This window comes from Emydura macquarii, unplaced genomic scaffold (assembly GCF_026122565.2).
Source record: "Emydura macquarii macquarii isolate MOO-44397 ecotype Brisbane River unplaced genomic scaffold, CSIRO-AGI_Emac_v2 contig_1003, whole genome shotgun sequence".
In the NCBI taxonomy this organism is placed as follows: domain Eukaryota; kingdom Metazoa; phylum Chordata; order Testudines; family Chelidae; genus Emydura; species Emydura macquarii.
In genome coordinates, this window is record NW_027131140.1 from 173,188 (window position 1) to 187,935 (window position 14,748).

The 14,748-nt window shown below is 45.2% G+C and overlaps 1 protein-coding gene across 1 annotated transcript; it reads right to left on the bottom strand.

Annotated features, from left to right (window-relative positions):
• Positions 1 to 340: 340 nt before the first annotated feature.
• On the bottom strand, positions 341 to 12,628 carry LOC137150670 (girdin-like). The gene is made up of 5 exons (XM_067544651.1): positions 11,995 to 12,628; positions 7,772 to 8,083; positions 4,536 to 4,820; positions 3,344 to 3,418; positions 341 to 382 (listed from the first exon to the last, which is right to left on the bottom strand). Exons 1-5 carry the CDS (start codon positions 12,250 to 12,252, stop codon positions 341 to 343), a joined length of 972 nt encoding a protein of 323 aa, XP_067400752.1. The 5' UTR covers positions 12,253 to 12,628.
• Between the last annotated feature and the right edge of the window lie 2,120 nt (positions 12,629 to 14,748).

The window sequence follows — 14,748 nt, forward strand, 5'->3', positions numbered from 1 at the left end:
CTGCACAGTTCACCCGGCTGGGAAGGTTTATACTGCGTCGTAGGGGAAAAGGATCTAACCCTATGAGTGGGCAGCATGTTTCCTTGTAGGAATAGGGCTGCATACGCCAGGGTGCCCAGTTGGGGCCATGATTGGTAATCATATGAGCACTGGACTGGTAGATCCAGGATAGGAAACCCAGTTGGCCTTTTCCTTGTGAGACCCAACCTTTTTCTGGCTCAGAGTAGTCTCTACATCCCAATGTGACATCCATAGAGGGAGAGGGAGTGAGCAGGAGAGGACTCCCTGCAATGTAAGGATGGAGAAGATGCAAAGAAGTACATTTTCTCCAACAGAAGGGCTATCCTTTCTGATGTGATAAGGAGTCTTTGTGTCCTTTCCCCTGGGGAAGGGAGGAATAATGATGTCTCACGCAGGACCTGTGGTGATAACAATGGTACCGAGGTGCTGGGTACCGGTCAGTACTGAGGCCATGGGTCCCACAGTGCTGGGTACTGGAGAGCTGGGCACAAAGAGTTTCAGTATTGAAGGGCTGGTGTTGAGGGAAAAGCAGTCTGCAAATAGAGCCAGTACTTCAGGCCTCTTTTCACAATCAGTCCTGTGACACCAGAGGGACACGTCTCAGCCAATTGGCTACACATTGACTGTGGAGTCTTAGAAAAATCTAACACGTGGTGACTTCTGTGTCCCACTTTCATAGGCACTGGAGGAAGTGAGCAAGGGCTCAGCTGTGGGGGAGGACTGAGCTACTCTCCATTCTCAGACCCTGACCCTTTCTTTGACAAGTGAGCCCAAGGGCTCAAAGTTGAGTCACAGCTCACAGGCACACACAGGGATGAAGCCTATATGCCCTTCCCCAAGGCAAAATGACACCTCTGGAGTTCAGAATAGCTGCATCACAAGAGGGGCAAGTTCTGAACCCCAGGGATCCAACAGGCATAAAAATAACAGACCTTCTCACAACTATACTATTTAGACTAAGGCTATGTCTACACTGACAGTGGCAAAATCACCACCGTCAGATCGACTTATCTAGATCGACTGCGCGGTCCGTGTAGACCCACTCAATTGATCAGGAAGTCAGCGTACTAAAACCATCTCCTGAAGTGGCGCAGTGCAGTGAAGACATCGCACAGAACGGAAGCACAGCAGTCAACAGGAGTTATGCAAGATCTCTGCGTAGTTTGCGTAACTCCCGTCGACTGCCACCGAATCGCCAGGTCAGTGAAGACCAAGCCTAATTTACTAACTATATATACACACAAAAGGGAATAAATATATATATACACAGACACCAGAGGAAGGATGGAGGAACACCCCTACCTGGAGGAAACCGGAATTAAAAAAAAAGCCAGATGAAAGGGTGAGAAGAACACAAGGAACGATAAGGACATGCAGTAGCTGAGCAAGAGAAGTCAGGACAAAACACAGGGAGAAAGTGGAAATAAAAATGAGAGAAGTTGGGGGAAGAAAACACAGTGAGAAGCAGAATGGGGGAGGCAGAGGGAAGGGATGGAAGAGGTATCAAATATTATCCATTTTACTGACATGGGCTGTCCATCCCGATGCATATCCAAACTGACTGGTTACTTACATCCCTCTGTTCTGGGTTGTGGCTGCCTCAAGTGTACCTATTCCCACAGCAAACATGGTTACCCCAATTTAACCCCCTCTCCACCTTGGCACCCCAGCTATCCACAGCCTCCTCTGTAGCTCCACCCACCACAGCTTCCTTGCAATCCCAGAGGAAGTCTACATCTCCGTTCCCCCCACTCAATAGTAATTCCTTTTAAAACTGCATTAGTTCCTGGAGCCAGATGGAGGGGACAGGATGGCAGGGATCAGACATTGACACGTGCATGTCTGTTGAAGGTGTATGGATGAGAGTTCAGAGGGGCAGTGCCCTGTCAGAACAAAAGGATTAGGAACAGGAAGATACAAATTGACTTGCCGGGTCAGACCAATGGGCCCATCTCATCTGGGATCACCCACACCACTCCCTGCCACCTCAGATCACACCAGTGGGCCCTGCCAGCCTAGCGCCCCTCTGCTGAGCTACAGCAAAACAGTGGTTCATCCAGAAATTCAAGTACTGTCTCTATGCTGCCGACTCACACATCTGCCCTCGCTAATCAGATCCTGTCTGCTTCTGTTCAGACTGAAATCTCAGCCTCTGACATCTCCTTGTGGATGTCTAGCCAGCAGCTTAAGCTCAACAGGGCTGAAACAGAGCTCCTGATCTTTCCTCTCAAGCCTCCCTCCGCTCTTTTTTCAGCCACTGTGGACATTATCCAATCCTGCCGACCATTCACACACGTAACGTCTTCATTCAGCCCCATCCTCCATGGAAGCCCCTTTCAGGTAGTTGCCACCACTTTTGCGTATCACTCTCAGTTCTCACATCCAGGCTATATCTCAAACTTACCGACACTTTCTGCAGCACATCTCTAAGATAGGCCTTCCCTGTCCATCCACACAGCTAAACCTCTGGTCCAGGCTCTCAACATCTTGCGTCTCGATTACTGCAACATCCTTCTCTCAGCCCTTGACAAATGCAGTCTTGGCCCACACATCTCCACTCAGAATGCTGCTGCAAAGATCATTCTCCTTGTCCGTCACTTTGGCCATGTCTTCCAAGTGCCTTAAAATGGATTCCTTAAGGACCTCTCTATGAATCCCTTCACTGTCTCCCCGCTTCTCTATCACAACAGACATACACCGCTTGTCTTCATGTCCAAGGCCTTTCCTGGCCTATCCTCATCCCATCTATCATCTCTGCTTCGGTATCAAATGGTCAATTCACACAACATCCTGGACAGATTCAGATGCATCCCTGGGCCCTTCTGCTCAGTCAGCATTTAAGAGCAGCTGGGAGCACAACCACATACCCAAACTGCAACACAAGTCACAAATCTCCCTCACACCACTGTGCGCTGACTGTCTGCGTAACCTGCCTAGGGATTTTCATGAACCATCCCTTAGTGATTACAGATTCCACAGGTAACCCATCAAGCCAGACCCAAATGCACATAACCCACATCGATACAAAGGTCTAGGAATACTCTATGGCTCCCTCACATCTGGCCCATCTCAGTAAAGCAACATTTGAAGTTTTTCATGCTTTCATGGCCTGGCCAAACATACAGATACCGTTCATAACATGAAATAAAAAGGTCTAAAGGTATGCCTGTTTTCGTCATCTGTTACAGGTAGGTTCTGTGGGGCAACATACCCTGACATTGGCCAAAGGCAGACCCCCCAACCATGACATCCTACGCAGCAGTTTAAATCTGTCCTTGTGGACCATTTGCTTAGCTGCAATATCACCTTCCCCTCTGCTTACCTTTCCTTCTGATCCTGCCCCCTGAACTAAGCCAGCATGCGGAGAAGGAGGAGATCTTTGGTGCAGGTCTGGGGTCTGTGAGAGTTTGAGAAAAAATTATTTCCTCTGAGAGTGCACAAAATCCAGTACCACCACAATATTTCCCCAACACCCCTTTCCACACACACACACACACACCTCACTCCCCTTACACACACAGAGTAACAGTCAGAGGTGATGATAATGGAAGGGGGGTGAAGTTCCCCTCTCCTCTTTGTGATGCACATGGGGCTCGCAATGGGCGACTGACCCACGGCAGGGCTGCAGAGTGCCTAAGTGTCACTTTACCCTTTTTACCTCTGGTTTTGGTGCTTCTAATCAGCATGGGTGGAAGGAGGCTGCTGTTTTACTGTGACAAAAGGAATGAGAGATTTCAAACACGCCTGAGATGGAGTGATAATGTTGGTGAGCCCCACATTGTCAGGGAGATGAGGGCTGCACACTGGAAGTGGGAAGGGGGAAAGACGTAGCGTTACTGTGGTTTAGAGTGGCATGTGTTTTAGTCCAGATGTAATGCAATACACACGCACACAGAGACAGAGATATCTAACTAGATTGTTATGTGCTTATGGAAAAGGAGATCACAGTATGAGAAAGCCGGTATGAAATGCATTGGAAGCAATAAAGGATGATGCCATATGACCAGGGGCAGCGCCAGCCTCTTCCCAGTGGAGGGGCTGAGGTGGGCTCGAGAAAAAATGGGGGGATGGGGGACAGTGCCTGCCATTGCCATGAGGGCCTGCCCCTTTCCATGGCCCCACCTCTGCTCCGCCTCGGATTAGTGCGAGCCACGCCTTCTCCTCTCCACAAGGGGGAGAAATCATCTTCACCATCTCTGATGGTTTTCCCAACCTACCAGCATCAGCTCAAGCTTATGCAGATTGATCTTCAGCCTGCTCACTCTCATCCATGCCCCAATCTCCCTCACACCACTGTACATTGACTGTCTGCAAAACCTGTCTTGGGATTTTCCATGAACCACCTCTTAATGATTCCAGAGTGAAAGTGAGTGAATGCAAGCCTTTATGGATTACCAAAGGGATTGAATTCCATAGCCAAAAAAACCCTCCATCACTCTCCCCCAAGACGTACAGTCATTCTTTTACTTTAAGTTTAGCATCGTTGTTTACAAAAGAGACATTGCACTGCTAACCTTTGGATCATTAATTTGTTTCTCAATAATTTCTTTGAAGAATACGAGTTTTTTCATATCCTTTACAAGCTCATCCTTCTCCAGCTCTTTCTTCTCATTCTCTAGCTTATTTCTCTCCTTTTCTAGTTCTTCCATCGGCACAGTGCTTTTTTCAATATCTTTCATTTTCTTTTGAATGTTTAGAAGCTGAACTTCGAAATCCATTGTCTCCTTCTCTCTTTGTTTCCTCATCCTTTTGTTCTTTTCCAATCTTTCAATGAATGTTGCAATGAGTTCTGCATACACCTGTGTGCGATAAAATCAGTCACAAATTATATTGTAGAGCAGGTGAGACAAATTTCAAAATAGACATTCCATACTTTTTCAATATTAAGAAAGCAGTAAGGTTGCAAAGTGAAGCACTCAAGCATCAGGGCATGACAGATTGAAAGTTGCCCTGTGCAGAATGGGGTGAAGTGGAAGAAAGGAAAGATCAAGGTCAAAAGTATTGAAGAGGAATGAATTAAGATACTTATAAAGCTGATAAATGGGAAATCCGGAGGAGTCAGTGCATGAAATAGAAAAGCTTTAAAAGTTACATGAGAGAAGAGGATCCATTCCACATTTCTCCTCTAATTACATAACATGGAAACGAGGTACATGGATGGAGAAAATATTGAGACTGCTCTGAGAGAGCAATCACCTTCTGCACATAACACCCTTCAGATACCATCTTTCGGTTCTATTGGCTGGGGGAGCATATTGGAAGCACTGACCTATTCGCATTGCTTCTTTTTCATATAAACTGACATTTTCTAAATTGGTCGCTGAGTGACACCTGGACCTTGGGCCAGAACAGACTACGGCAGCCAGTCACAAGGTGTGCCTGGAAGTTCCAAAGATCCCATTGATCAGGGACACTCTGCAAGGCTACTTCATGGCCTCTCTTTACCCTGGAGTCTCAATGGGCTCCACCTGCTCTTCCCAAGATTGGAGGCTCTGTGTCCTCAAATCCATTTATTTTAAAATCTCTGGTTCAGTTTGTCCCCCTCTAATAAAAGCAAAGAGGGAGGGGCCATTTCCCCATTCATGATCTGCAGGGATAATACCAGGGTGGTTGTCACAGAAAAGGGTGAAACAGAGAGCTCCATTCACCTGAGGTGTTTACCTTTTCCCTCTCAGTTGTCTCTTCCCCAGTTCTGCCTCCCTCTCCCCCTTTATCATGTCATTCATTCTCAGTCCACATCACAGATTAATAGAGACTCTAACCAATCTGGTGAGGAATTGATTGCAGCATTTTATTTATATGTTGTATCATGATCTCATCTGGTGATATTCCCTGAATGGAAACTAAATTTATATCAACAGGAAAGAGTTATACAGATAGGGCCAAATTTCCAAAAGAGCTCAGGGCTACATTTTTGGGTACTGAGCACCACATGCTTTTTGATTTTCAAAAGAGCTCAGCTCCTAATGTGTTGAGGTCTTCTGAAGATCAGGCCCATGGTGCTTTGTCTGAGAGCAGAGATGGTGAAGCAATGGTATGTGGTAATAATTCAGCTGGTAGAGTTAACATCAGTACAGCACCTAGACCAAAGTCTGATGCATCTGTACACAGCTCAAACATTTTGTCAATATCTTGACTAGCTAGAACAGGCTTTTCAGGCAAGATTTTCTTTACCTTATCAAAACCCTTTTGACATGCCTTCCTCCATATGACTTTGTTAGGTTTAGTCTTTTTACATAGGTCTGTGATTGCAGATACAATGTCACTTAGCACATACACAAACCTTCTGTAATAGTGTGCGAGACAGATGAAAGATTGGACCTGTTTTTTCTTTGAGGTACAAATCACAATGGCTTTTACTTTTCAGGGATCAGAGGATATTTGACCTGCCCCTACCCAGTTTCCTAAATAAAGAACTCTGGCTGCTCTAGTGATACACTTAGAATTCTACCCCAGGCTCTATCATGGCAGGCCAGATTTTCCATGTCTATAGAATTCTTTGCTCAGATACCTTCACATTTGAACCATTAACCCTACCCTAGAGTCCCAGGAGGCACAGTAATTTTCAAGACAATTCCAATAAGCATGTGGATTTTAGAGCACTTAGAAAAATTAGCTGGTAAAAAGCTAGCTAGTCCCAAACCTTAACTATGGTGGTGCTGCCACCCCATTATAATCTGGCGCTATGTAGACCAGTCACTAGTGGGGGGATATGACAGATGCTTTGCAAGTATGTTACACAGCTATTTGCTAGACAGCACTGAGTTGCTGGGAATAGGGACTCGGGTTCTATTTTTGGTTTGGGCAGAGACGTGGGATCTAGTGTGTTAGAGCAGGGGAGCACTGGGAGCCAGGACTCCTGGGTTTCATACCAGCTTAGTGAGTGTGGTTGAGTAGTGGGGACAGACAGCATAGTCTAGCACATAGGTTTGGCACAGTCAGATGGTGTAGATGACACTGAGGCTGGGTTGTTTTCCTAGCCCTGTCCTCTCAGTTATCTGTTCGTAAATTACACTTGCAATCCTGCTAGGAGGAAGGATATGAGGGCTCAATAATAAGAGTTGTGAAATGAGCAGAAATATTAAAGCCAGTCAGCGGAAGAGATGAGAGCAGAACACAAGGTGTTAAGGCTCCCAGCCAAGAGTACCTTCCTCTAGGTCAAAAAGCACTTGCAGTCTCCCTTTGTTCCATACTGATATCTCTGTGAAAGAGATGAGGTGCACACAGATTTGACAGGGATACCCAAGATATATGACGCTTGGTGGTTCTGCTGGTGGCTTTGGTGCCCATAACATTTCCTGAAGTTAAAGGAAGTTGAGAATGCAGAGCATCTCAGAAGAGATCAGGACCTACTGGATATCGCTAATTACTCCCAATTCAAACCATGTAAGGTGCACCCAGAAACCAGAGTAGTGGATGAGCTGTAAGTGCTGATTAGAAACAATAATTATAAACAAAAATGATTAAACTCTCTGCAATAGAACAACCAATCCCATAGCTTGCACCACCATAGCCAAACATAAAAAGTAACTGGAAAACACTCCATGATGGTATCCACTCAAGCAAATGCATCATGAAAAATATATTTTGCTCTATGTTGTGAAGATGAGTGAATGCAAGCCTTTATAGATTACCAAAGGGTTTTATTCTATAGCCAGAAACCCTCAATCATTCTCTCCCAAGATGTACAGTCATTCTTTTCCTTTAAGTTTAGCATTAGTTTGTACAAAAGACACATTGCACTGCTAACCTTTGGATCATTGAATGGTTTCTCAATATTTTCTTTGAAGAATACAAGTTCTTTCATCTCCTTTGCAAGCTCATCCTTTGCCGCTTTAAAGATATCCTTCTTCCTTTCCAACTCCTTCTTCTCTTTTTCTAGCCTATTCCTCTCCTTTTCCAATTCTTCCATCGGCACAGTGCTCTTTTCAAGATCTTGCATTTTCTTTTGGATGTTTAGAAGCTCAACTTCAGACTTTTGTATCTCCTCCTCTCTTTGTCTCAGCATCCTTTCGATCTCTTCCAACCTTTTATTGCATGTTGCAATGAGGTCTGCACGTACCTGTGTGTGATAAAAGCAGTCACAAATTCTACTGTAGAGCAGGTGAGACAAATATCAAATTACACATTCCATACATTTTCAATATTGAAAGACCATTAAGGACGCAAAGTGAAGCAATCAAATGTTAGGATATGACAAAAGGAAAGTTGCCTGTGCAGAATGGGGGGAAGTGAAAGAAAAGAAAGATCAAAGTCAAAAGTATTGAAGAGGAAAGAATCAAGATATTATTAAAGGTAAGAAAAGGGAAATCTGGATGAGTCAGTGCATGAAATAGAAAAGCTTTAAAAGTCACGAGAAAAGAGGATCCATTCCACATTTCTTTTCTAATTACAGAACATGGAAACGAGTCACATGAAGGGAGAAAAAATTGAGGCTTCTCTGAGAGAGCCGTCACTTTCTGCACATAACACCCTTCAGATATCCACTTTCTGTCCTATTGGCTGGGGGAGCCTACTGGAAGTACTGATCTATTCTCATTGCTTCTTTTTCATATAAACCGACATATTCTAAATCGGTCACTAAGTGACACCTGGACCTTGGGCTAGAACAGACTATTGCAGCCAGTCACAAGGTGTGCTTGGAAGTTTCAAAGATCCCATTGGCCACAGACACTGCGCAAGGCTCCTTCAAGGCCTCTCTTTACCCTGGGGTCTCAATGGGCTCCATCTGCTTTTCCTAGAGGTGGAGGCTTTGTGTCCTCAAATCCATTTTTTTTTTAAATCTCTGGTTAAGTTTCTCCCCCTCTATTAAAAAGAAAGGGGGGGGGGGGCAGGAGTATATTGCCATTGATGATGTGCAGTGATCATACCAGGGTAGTTGTCACAGAGAAGGGTGAAACAGAGAGCTCCATTCACCTGCAATGTTTACCTTTTCCCTCTCAGTTGTCTCTTCCCCAGTTCTGCCTCCCTCTCTCCCTTTCCCATGTCATTCATTCTCAGTCCACATCACAGATTAATAGAGACTCAAACTAATCTGGTGAGGATTGATTCAAGTATTTTTATTATATGCTGTATCATGATTTCGTCTGGTGATATTCCCTGAATGGAAACTAAATTTAAGTCAACAGGACAAAGTTATACACATAGGGCCAAATTTCAAAAGAGCTCAGGGCTACATTTTCAGGTACTGAGCACCACATGCTTTTTGATTTTCAAAAGAGCTCAGCTCCTAATGTGTTGAGGTCTTCTGAAGATCAGGCCCATGGTGCTTTGTCTGAGAGCAGAGATAGTGAAGCTATGGTATGTGGTAATAATTCAGCTGGTAGAGTTAACATCAGTACAGCACCTAGACCAAAGTCTGACGCATCTGTACACGGCTCAAACATTTTGTGAAAATCTGGATTAGCTAGAACAGGCTTTTCATACAAAGTTTTCTTTACCTTATCAAAACTTTTTTGACTTGCCTTCCTCCATACAACTTTGTTAGGTTTAATCTTTTTACATAGGTCTGTGATTGCAGATACAATGTCACTTAGCACATACACAAAGCTTCTGTAATAGTGTACGAGACAGATGAAAGATTGGACCTGTTTCTTTCTTTGGGGTTGAAGTCACATTGGCTTTAACTTTTAAGGGATCAGGGGATATTTGACCTCTCCCTACCCAGTTCCCTAAATAAAGACTCTGGCTGCTCTAGAGATACACTTAGAATTCTACCCCAGGCCCTCTCATGGCATCCCAGATTTTCCATGCCTGTGGAATAACTTGCTCAGATAACTTCAAATTTGAACCATAAACCCTACCCTAGAATCCCCAGAGGCACAGTAATTTTCAAGATAATCCAAATAAGCACGTGGATTTCAGAGCACTTAGAAAAATCAAGTGGTAAAAAGTTAGCTAGTCCCAAACCTTAACTATGGAGGTGCTGCCACCTCATAATAATCTGGCTCTACTTAGACCAGCCACTATTGGGGGGATGTGACAGATGCTTTGCCAGTGAGCTACACAGTATTTCCTAGACAGCACTGAGATGCGGGGAATCAGGACTCATGGATTCTGTTCTTGGTTTGGGCAGGGGAGTGGGGTCTAGCGCATGGTTCCCAAACTTTTCTCTGCCGTGGCACACCTTGCTACCTTTATTTATTTTGAGGCCAACTACCATATAGTCACCAAATGAACTCATGAATATTCATGAGCCAATCCAGAACTCTTCAAGTAGTTTTTCAAAAAATTCAGTGGCACACCAGCTCAGGGCTAAGGGCCAAGGGCACACCAGTGTGCCACGGCACACCGGTGGGGAAACACTGGTCTAGTTGCATTAGAGCAGTAGGAGCGCTGGGAACAGGACTTTTGGGTTCCATACTCAGTGTGGTTGAGTAGCGGGGTCAGACAGCATAGCCTAGCACGTAGGTTTGGCACAGTCAGTTGGTGTAGATGAGACTGAGGATGGGTTATGTTCCGAGCCCTGTCCTCCCAGTTACCTATTTGTAAATGGTGTAAATTATACCTGACTTCTTACTAGGAGGAGGACTCTATAAGAGGGGCTGTGAAATGAGCAGAAATATTAACACCAGTTAGTGGAAGAGATGAGAGCAGAACTCATGGTCTTAAGTCTCCCAGCCAAGACTACCTTCCGCTATGCCAAAAAGTGCTAGGAGTCTCTCTTTGTTCCACGCTGATATCTCTTTGAAAGTTCAGCTGAAGGGCACACAGATGTGACAGTATACCCGAGATATATGACGTGGTAGTTCCGCTGGACGCTTTAGTGCCCATAACACTACCTGAAGTTAAAGGGAGCTGAGAATGCAGAGCATCTGAGAAGAGATCAGGACCTACTGGATGTCACTAATTACTCCCGATTGAAACCATTGTGGAGTCAAAGAATTAATCATAGAATTGATTAATAGAATTCCAGGCCTGAAATTGATCATAGAAGGCCTGGCCTGAAGTTGTAGCCTGAAACTGAAATAGAAGCCCCAGGTTGAACCATTAACAGGATGCCCCAACTGAAACTAAGATAAAGATGCTAAAATCCCACAGGATGTCTCTGATATCACATTCAAACTGCCAATTCTCTGTTGGAAGCCTTAGGCCCTTTTGAGTCTGTGAACAGACATCTCCTGTTCTGATAAGTATAGGTACCTGCCCTCCTGTCTTCCTGGCCCCATAGGAAGTTACTCCATACAAATTAGCATTTTAACATGTATTGTGTAGCCACCCATCTTCAGGTGATAGCCAGGGTGCCTGAAAACCACGTTATATAATCAAATGACTCTTTGGTCTTTCCTGTGAAAACATCTGGCGTACCCCATTGTACATATAATTGTCTTTCCTGTTAAGTATAAACTGTTAATCCAATTCCACTATACGATCAATGTGTAAATAAACCTAATCAACCCCTATATAAGTCTTTTGTATCTGGTAGCCAGGCGAAGTACATTTGCCCAGCATCCAGACATGCTGCTTGACTTCCCTATAGCCACTTGGGTTCTCCCTATGGCTATAGTATTCCCCATAGCTATGGTTATGTGACTGTGTGTGTGTCACAATTAAAGCTGCACCCGATCCAACTCTACAATGTAGCAGTGTGATTCTTTTCCACGACACCATGTAAAGTACACCCGGACCCCAGAGTAGTGGATGAGCTGTAAGTGCTGATTAGAAACAATAATTGTAAACAAGCATGATTTATTTCTCTGCAGAAGAGCAACCAATCCCCTATCTTATACCACCATAGCCAAACATAAAAAATAATTGGAAAACACTCCATGATGGTATCCACTCAAGCAAATGCACCATGAAAAATATATTTTGCTCCATGCTGTGAAGCTGAGTGATTGTAAGCCTTTATAGATTACCAAAGGGACTGAATTCCATAGCCCGATACCCTCCATCATTCTCCCCCAAGAGGTACAGTCTATCTCTTCCTTTGTTTAGCATCATTGATTAAAAAAGGAAAAATGCAATGCTAACCTTTGGATCTTTAATTCGGTTCTCGATAATTTCTTTGACGTATACGAGTTCTTTCATCTCCTCTACAAGCTCATCCCTTGCCATTTTAAAGGTATCCCTCTTTCTTTTCAGCTCTTCCTTCTCATTTTCTAGCTTATTCCTCTCCTTTTCCAGTTCTTCCATCAGCACAGTGCTTTTTTCAATATCTTTCATTTTCTTTTCGATGTTTAGAAGCTCAACATCAGACTTCTGTTTCTCCTCCTCTCTTTGTCTCAGCATCCTTTCGATCTTTTCCAACCTTTCACTAATTGTTGCAATGAGCTCTGCATGCACCTGTTTGTGACAAAATCAGTCACAAATTCTATTGTAGAGCAGGTGAGATCAATTTCAAAATAGACATTCCATACCTTTTCAATATTAAGAGACCATTAAGGCTGCAAATTGAAGCATTCAAGTTTCAGGATGACAAAATGAAAGTTGCCTGTGCAGAATGGGGGGAGGTGAAAGAAAGGGAAGATCACAGTCAAAAGTACTGAGGAGGAAAGAATTAAGATATTTATAAAGCTGAGAAATGGGAATTCTGGAGGAGTCAGTGCATGAAATAGAAAAACTTTAAAAGTTATGTGAGAGAAGAGAATCCATTCCACACTTCTTCTTTAATTATGTAACATGGAAACAAGGTACATGAAGGAAAAAATATTGAGGCTGTTCTGAGAGAGCTATCACTTTCTGCACATAACACCCTTCAGACTTCCACTTTCCATCTGTAAGCTGGCAGTTCCGTCCAGCAGGGGTGTTGCAGCCCTTCCTCGGGCCCAGGCTCTGAGGAAGGGCACAGAGCCTTGCTACAGGAGAAAGTTATTGGGTTTGCAAGAGTCTGCAGCTCCTGGGCCCCATGCAGGTTTGAGGTGGCAAGGAGTTGGTAGCCCCCGACCCCAGGTGGGGCAGGGCTGGCAAGGAGTCTGTAGACACAACACTTGATATCCTCTGCAGCTGCAGGCCCGGAGAAGTCAAGCACTCCTGGGGTGGCCAGGGAAGAGGGGAGGGGGACGCAGGCCCACCCGACTCCAATGAATCCCAGCCCAGGGCCCTACCAGTGGCAAGGGGCTCTGCCATTGGGTCAGCGGGCTCTAGCTGCAACGCACGGACACTGGTGCAAGCGCAAGCTCAGCCAAACTGTAGTCGGCTGCCCCTGGGCTACTTCCTCCCACCCTGAACCTGGGTACCTGGAGCCAGGGGTCTTCCTCGGATTCTCTGGGGCAGATGGCCAGAGGGAGTCCCACCAGTCCCTTGCCAGCGGCCAGCAGCAGGTTCGGGAACTCCTCGAGGTCATCAGCGGATGGCTGCTCCTCCAGGTCACAGGCTCCCGGTGGGTCCTCCAGCCCACAAGGTTCAGGCAGCTCCAGTGGTTCCCAGGCGATGGGCAGCTCCTCTAGGCTGTGGCTGGCCTCGGAGAGTCTCTCCCAGTCAGCAATCTCTGGTAGCTCTGCCCAGTCGCTAGGGACCGATAGCCCTGGCAGGCCCCTGAGGCTCCGATCAGTGGAGGGCTCACGCTGCCCAGCCACAGGGCCTGCAGTGCCCTGATTGGTGCAACAGGGATGTCGCAGCCCTTTCTTGGGCCCAGGTTCTGAGGAAGGCCACTGCACCTTGCTGCACTGTCCTATTGGCTGGGGGAGCATATTGGAATCACAGATCTATTCTCATTGCTCGTTATTCATATGAACCGACATATTCTAAACCAGTCACTAAGTGACACCTGGACCTTGGGCCAGAACAGACGACTGCAGCCAGTCACAAGGTGTGCTTGGAAGTTCCAAAGATCCCATTGGCCAGAGACACTGTGCAAGGCTACTTCATGGCCTCTCTTTACCCTGGAGTCTCAATGGGCTCCACCTGCTCTTCCCAAAGGTGGAGGCTCTGTGTCCTCAAATCCATTTTTTTAAAATCTCTGGTTCAATTTCTCCCCCTCTAATAAAAGGAAAGGGGGGTGGATTTCCCCATTGATAATCTGCAGTAATCATACCAGGTTGGGTGTCACAAGGGAGGGTGAAACAGAGAACTCCGTTCCCCTGAGGTGTTTACCTCTTCCCTCTCAGTAGTCTCTTCCCCAGTTCTGCCCCCTCTCCCCATTTCCCCATGTTGTTCATTCTCAGTCCACATCACAGATTAATAGAGATTCATACTAACCTGGAGAGGACTTGATTCCACCTTTTATTTATACGTTGTATCATGATCTCATCTGGTGATACTCCCTGAATGGAAACAAAATTTATGTCAACAGGACAATGTTATACACACAGGGCCAAATTTCCAAAAGAGCTCAGGGTTACATTTTTGAATATTCAGAACCCCATAATGTGATTTTCAAAAGAGCTCAGCTCCTAATGTGTTCAGGTCTTCTGAAGATCAGGCCCATGGTGCTTTGCCTGAGAGCAGAGATGGTGAAGCTATGGCATGTGGTAATAACTCAACTGGTAGAGGCAACAAATTGGCACCTAGGAAGCAGGGGCAGCGCAGCCAGAAAAGCTGTCTGGAAAACATAACTTTCACTCCATGGGAAATGTCAACATTATAAAATTAGTTTCTGTTCCAACCTGGAATGAAAAGTCAAAATGCAACATTATTTTGCAGAACAAAAATTTCCAAAGACGTTGATTTGGAAATATTGAGACAATAGCTTATTTACCTCACAGCAACTGTTGCTCTTTGAGATGTATTGTACACATGGATCCCATATCCAGAGATTTTTTGGTCAATGGTGTCCATTGTGGCTGC

What these genes read in the sequence shown, in the direction of transcription:
- LOC137150670 (XM_067544651.1), bottom strand. Translation starts at nt 12,252, where the DNA reads ATGCTGAGACAAAGAGAGGAGGAGAAACAGAAGTCTGATGTTGAGCTT. An exon ending in ACCGAATTAAAGATCCAAAG is followed by an intron (nt 8,084 to 11,994) that starts GTTAGCATTGCA and finishes TATCACACACAG; the next exon opens with GTACGTGCAGACCTCATTGC. An exon ending in GGGCAGGATCAGAAGGAAAG is followed by an intron (nt 383 to 3,343) that starts GTAAGCAGAGGG and finishes TCCCTTCCCCAG; the next exon opens with GGGAAAGGACACAAAGACTC.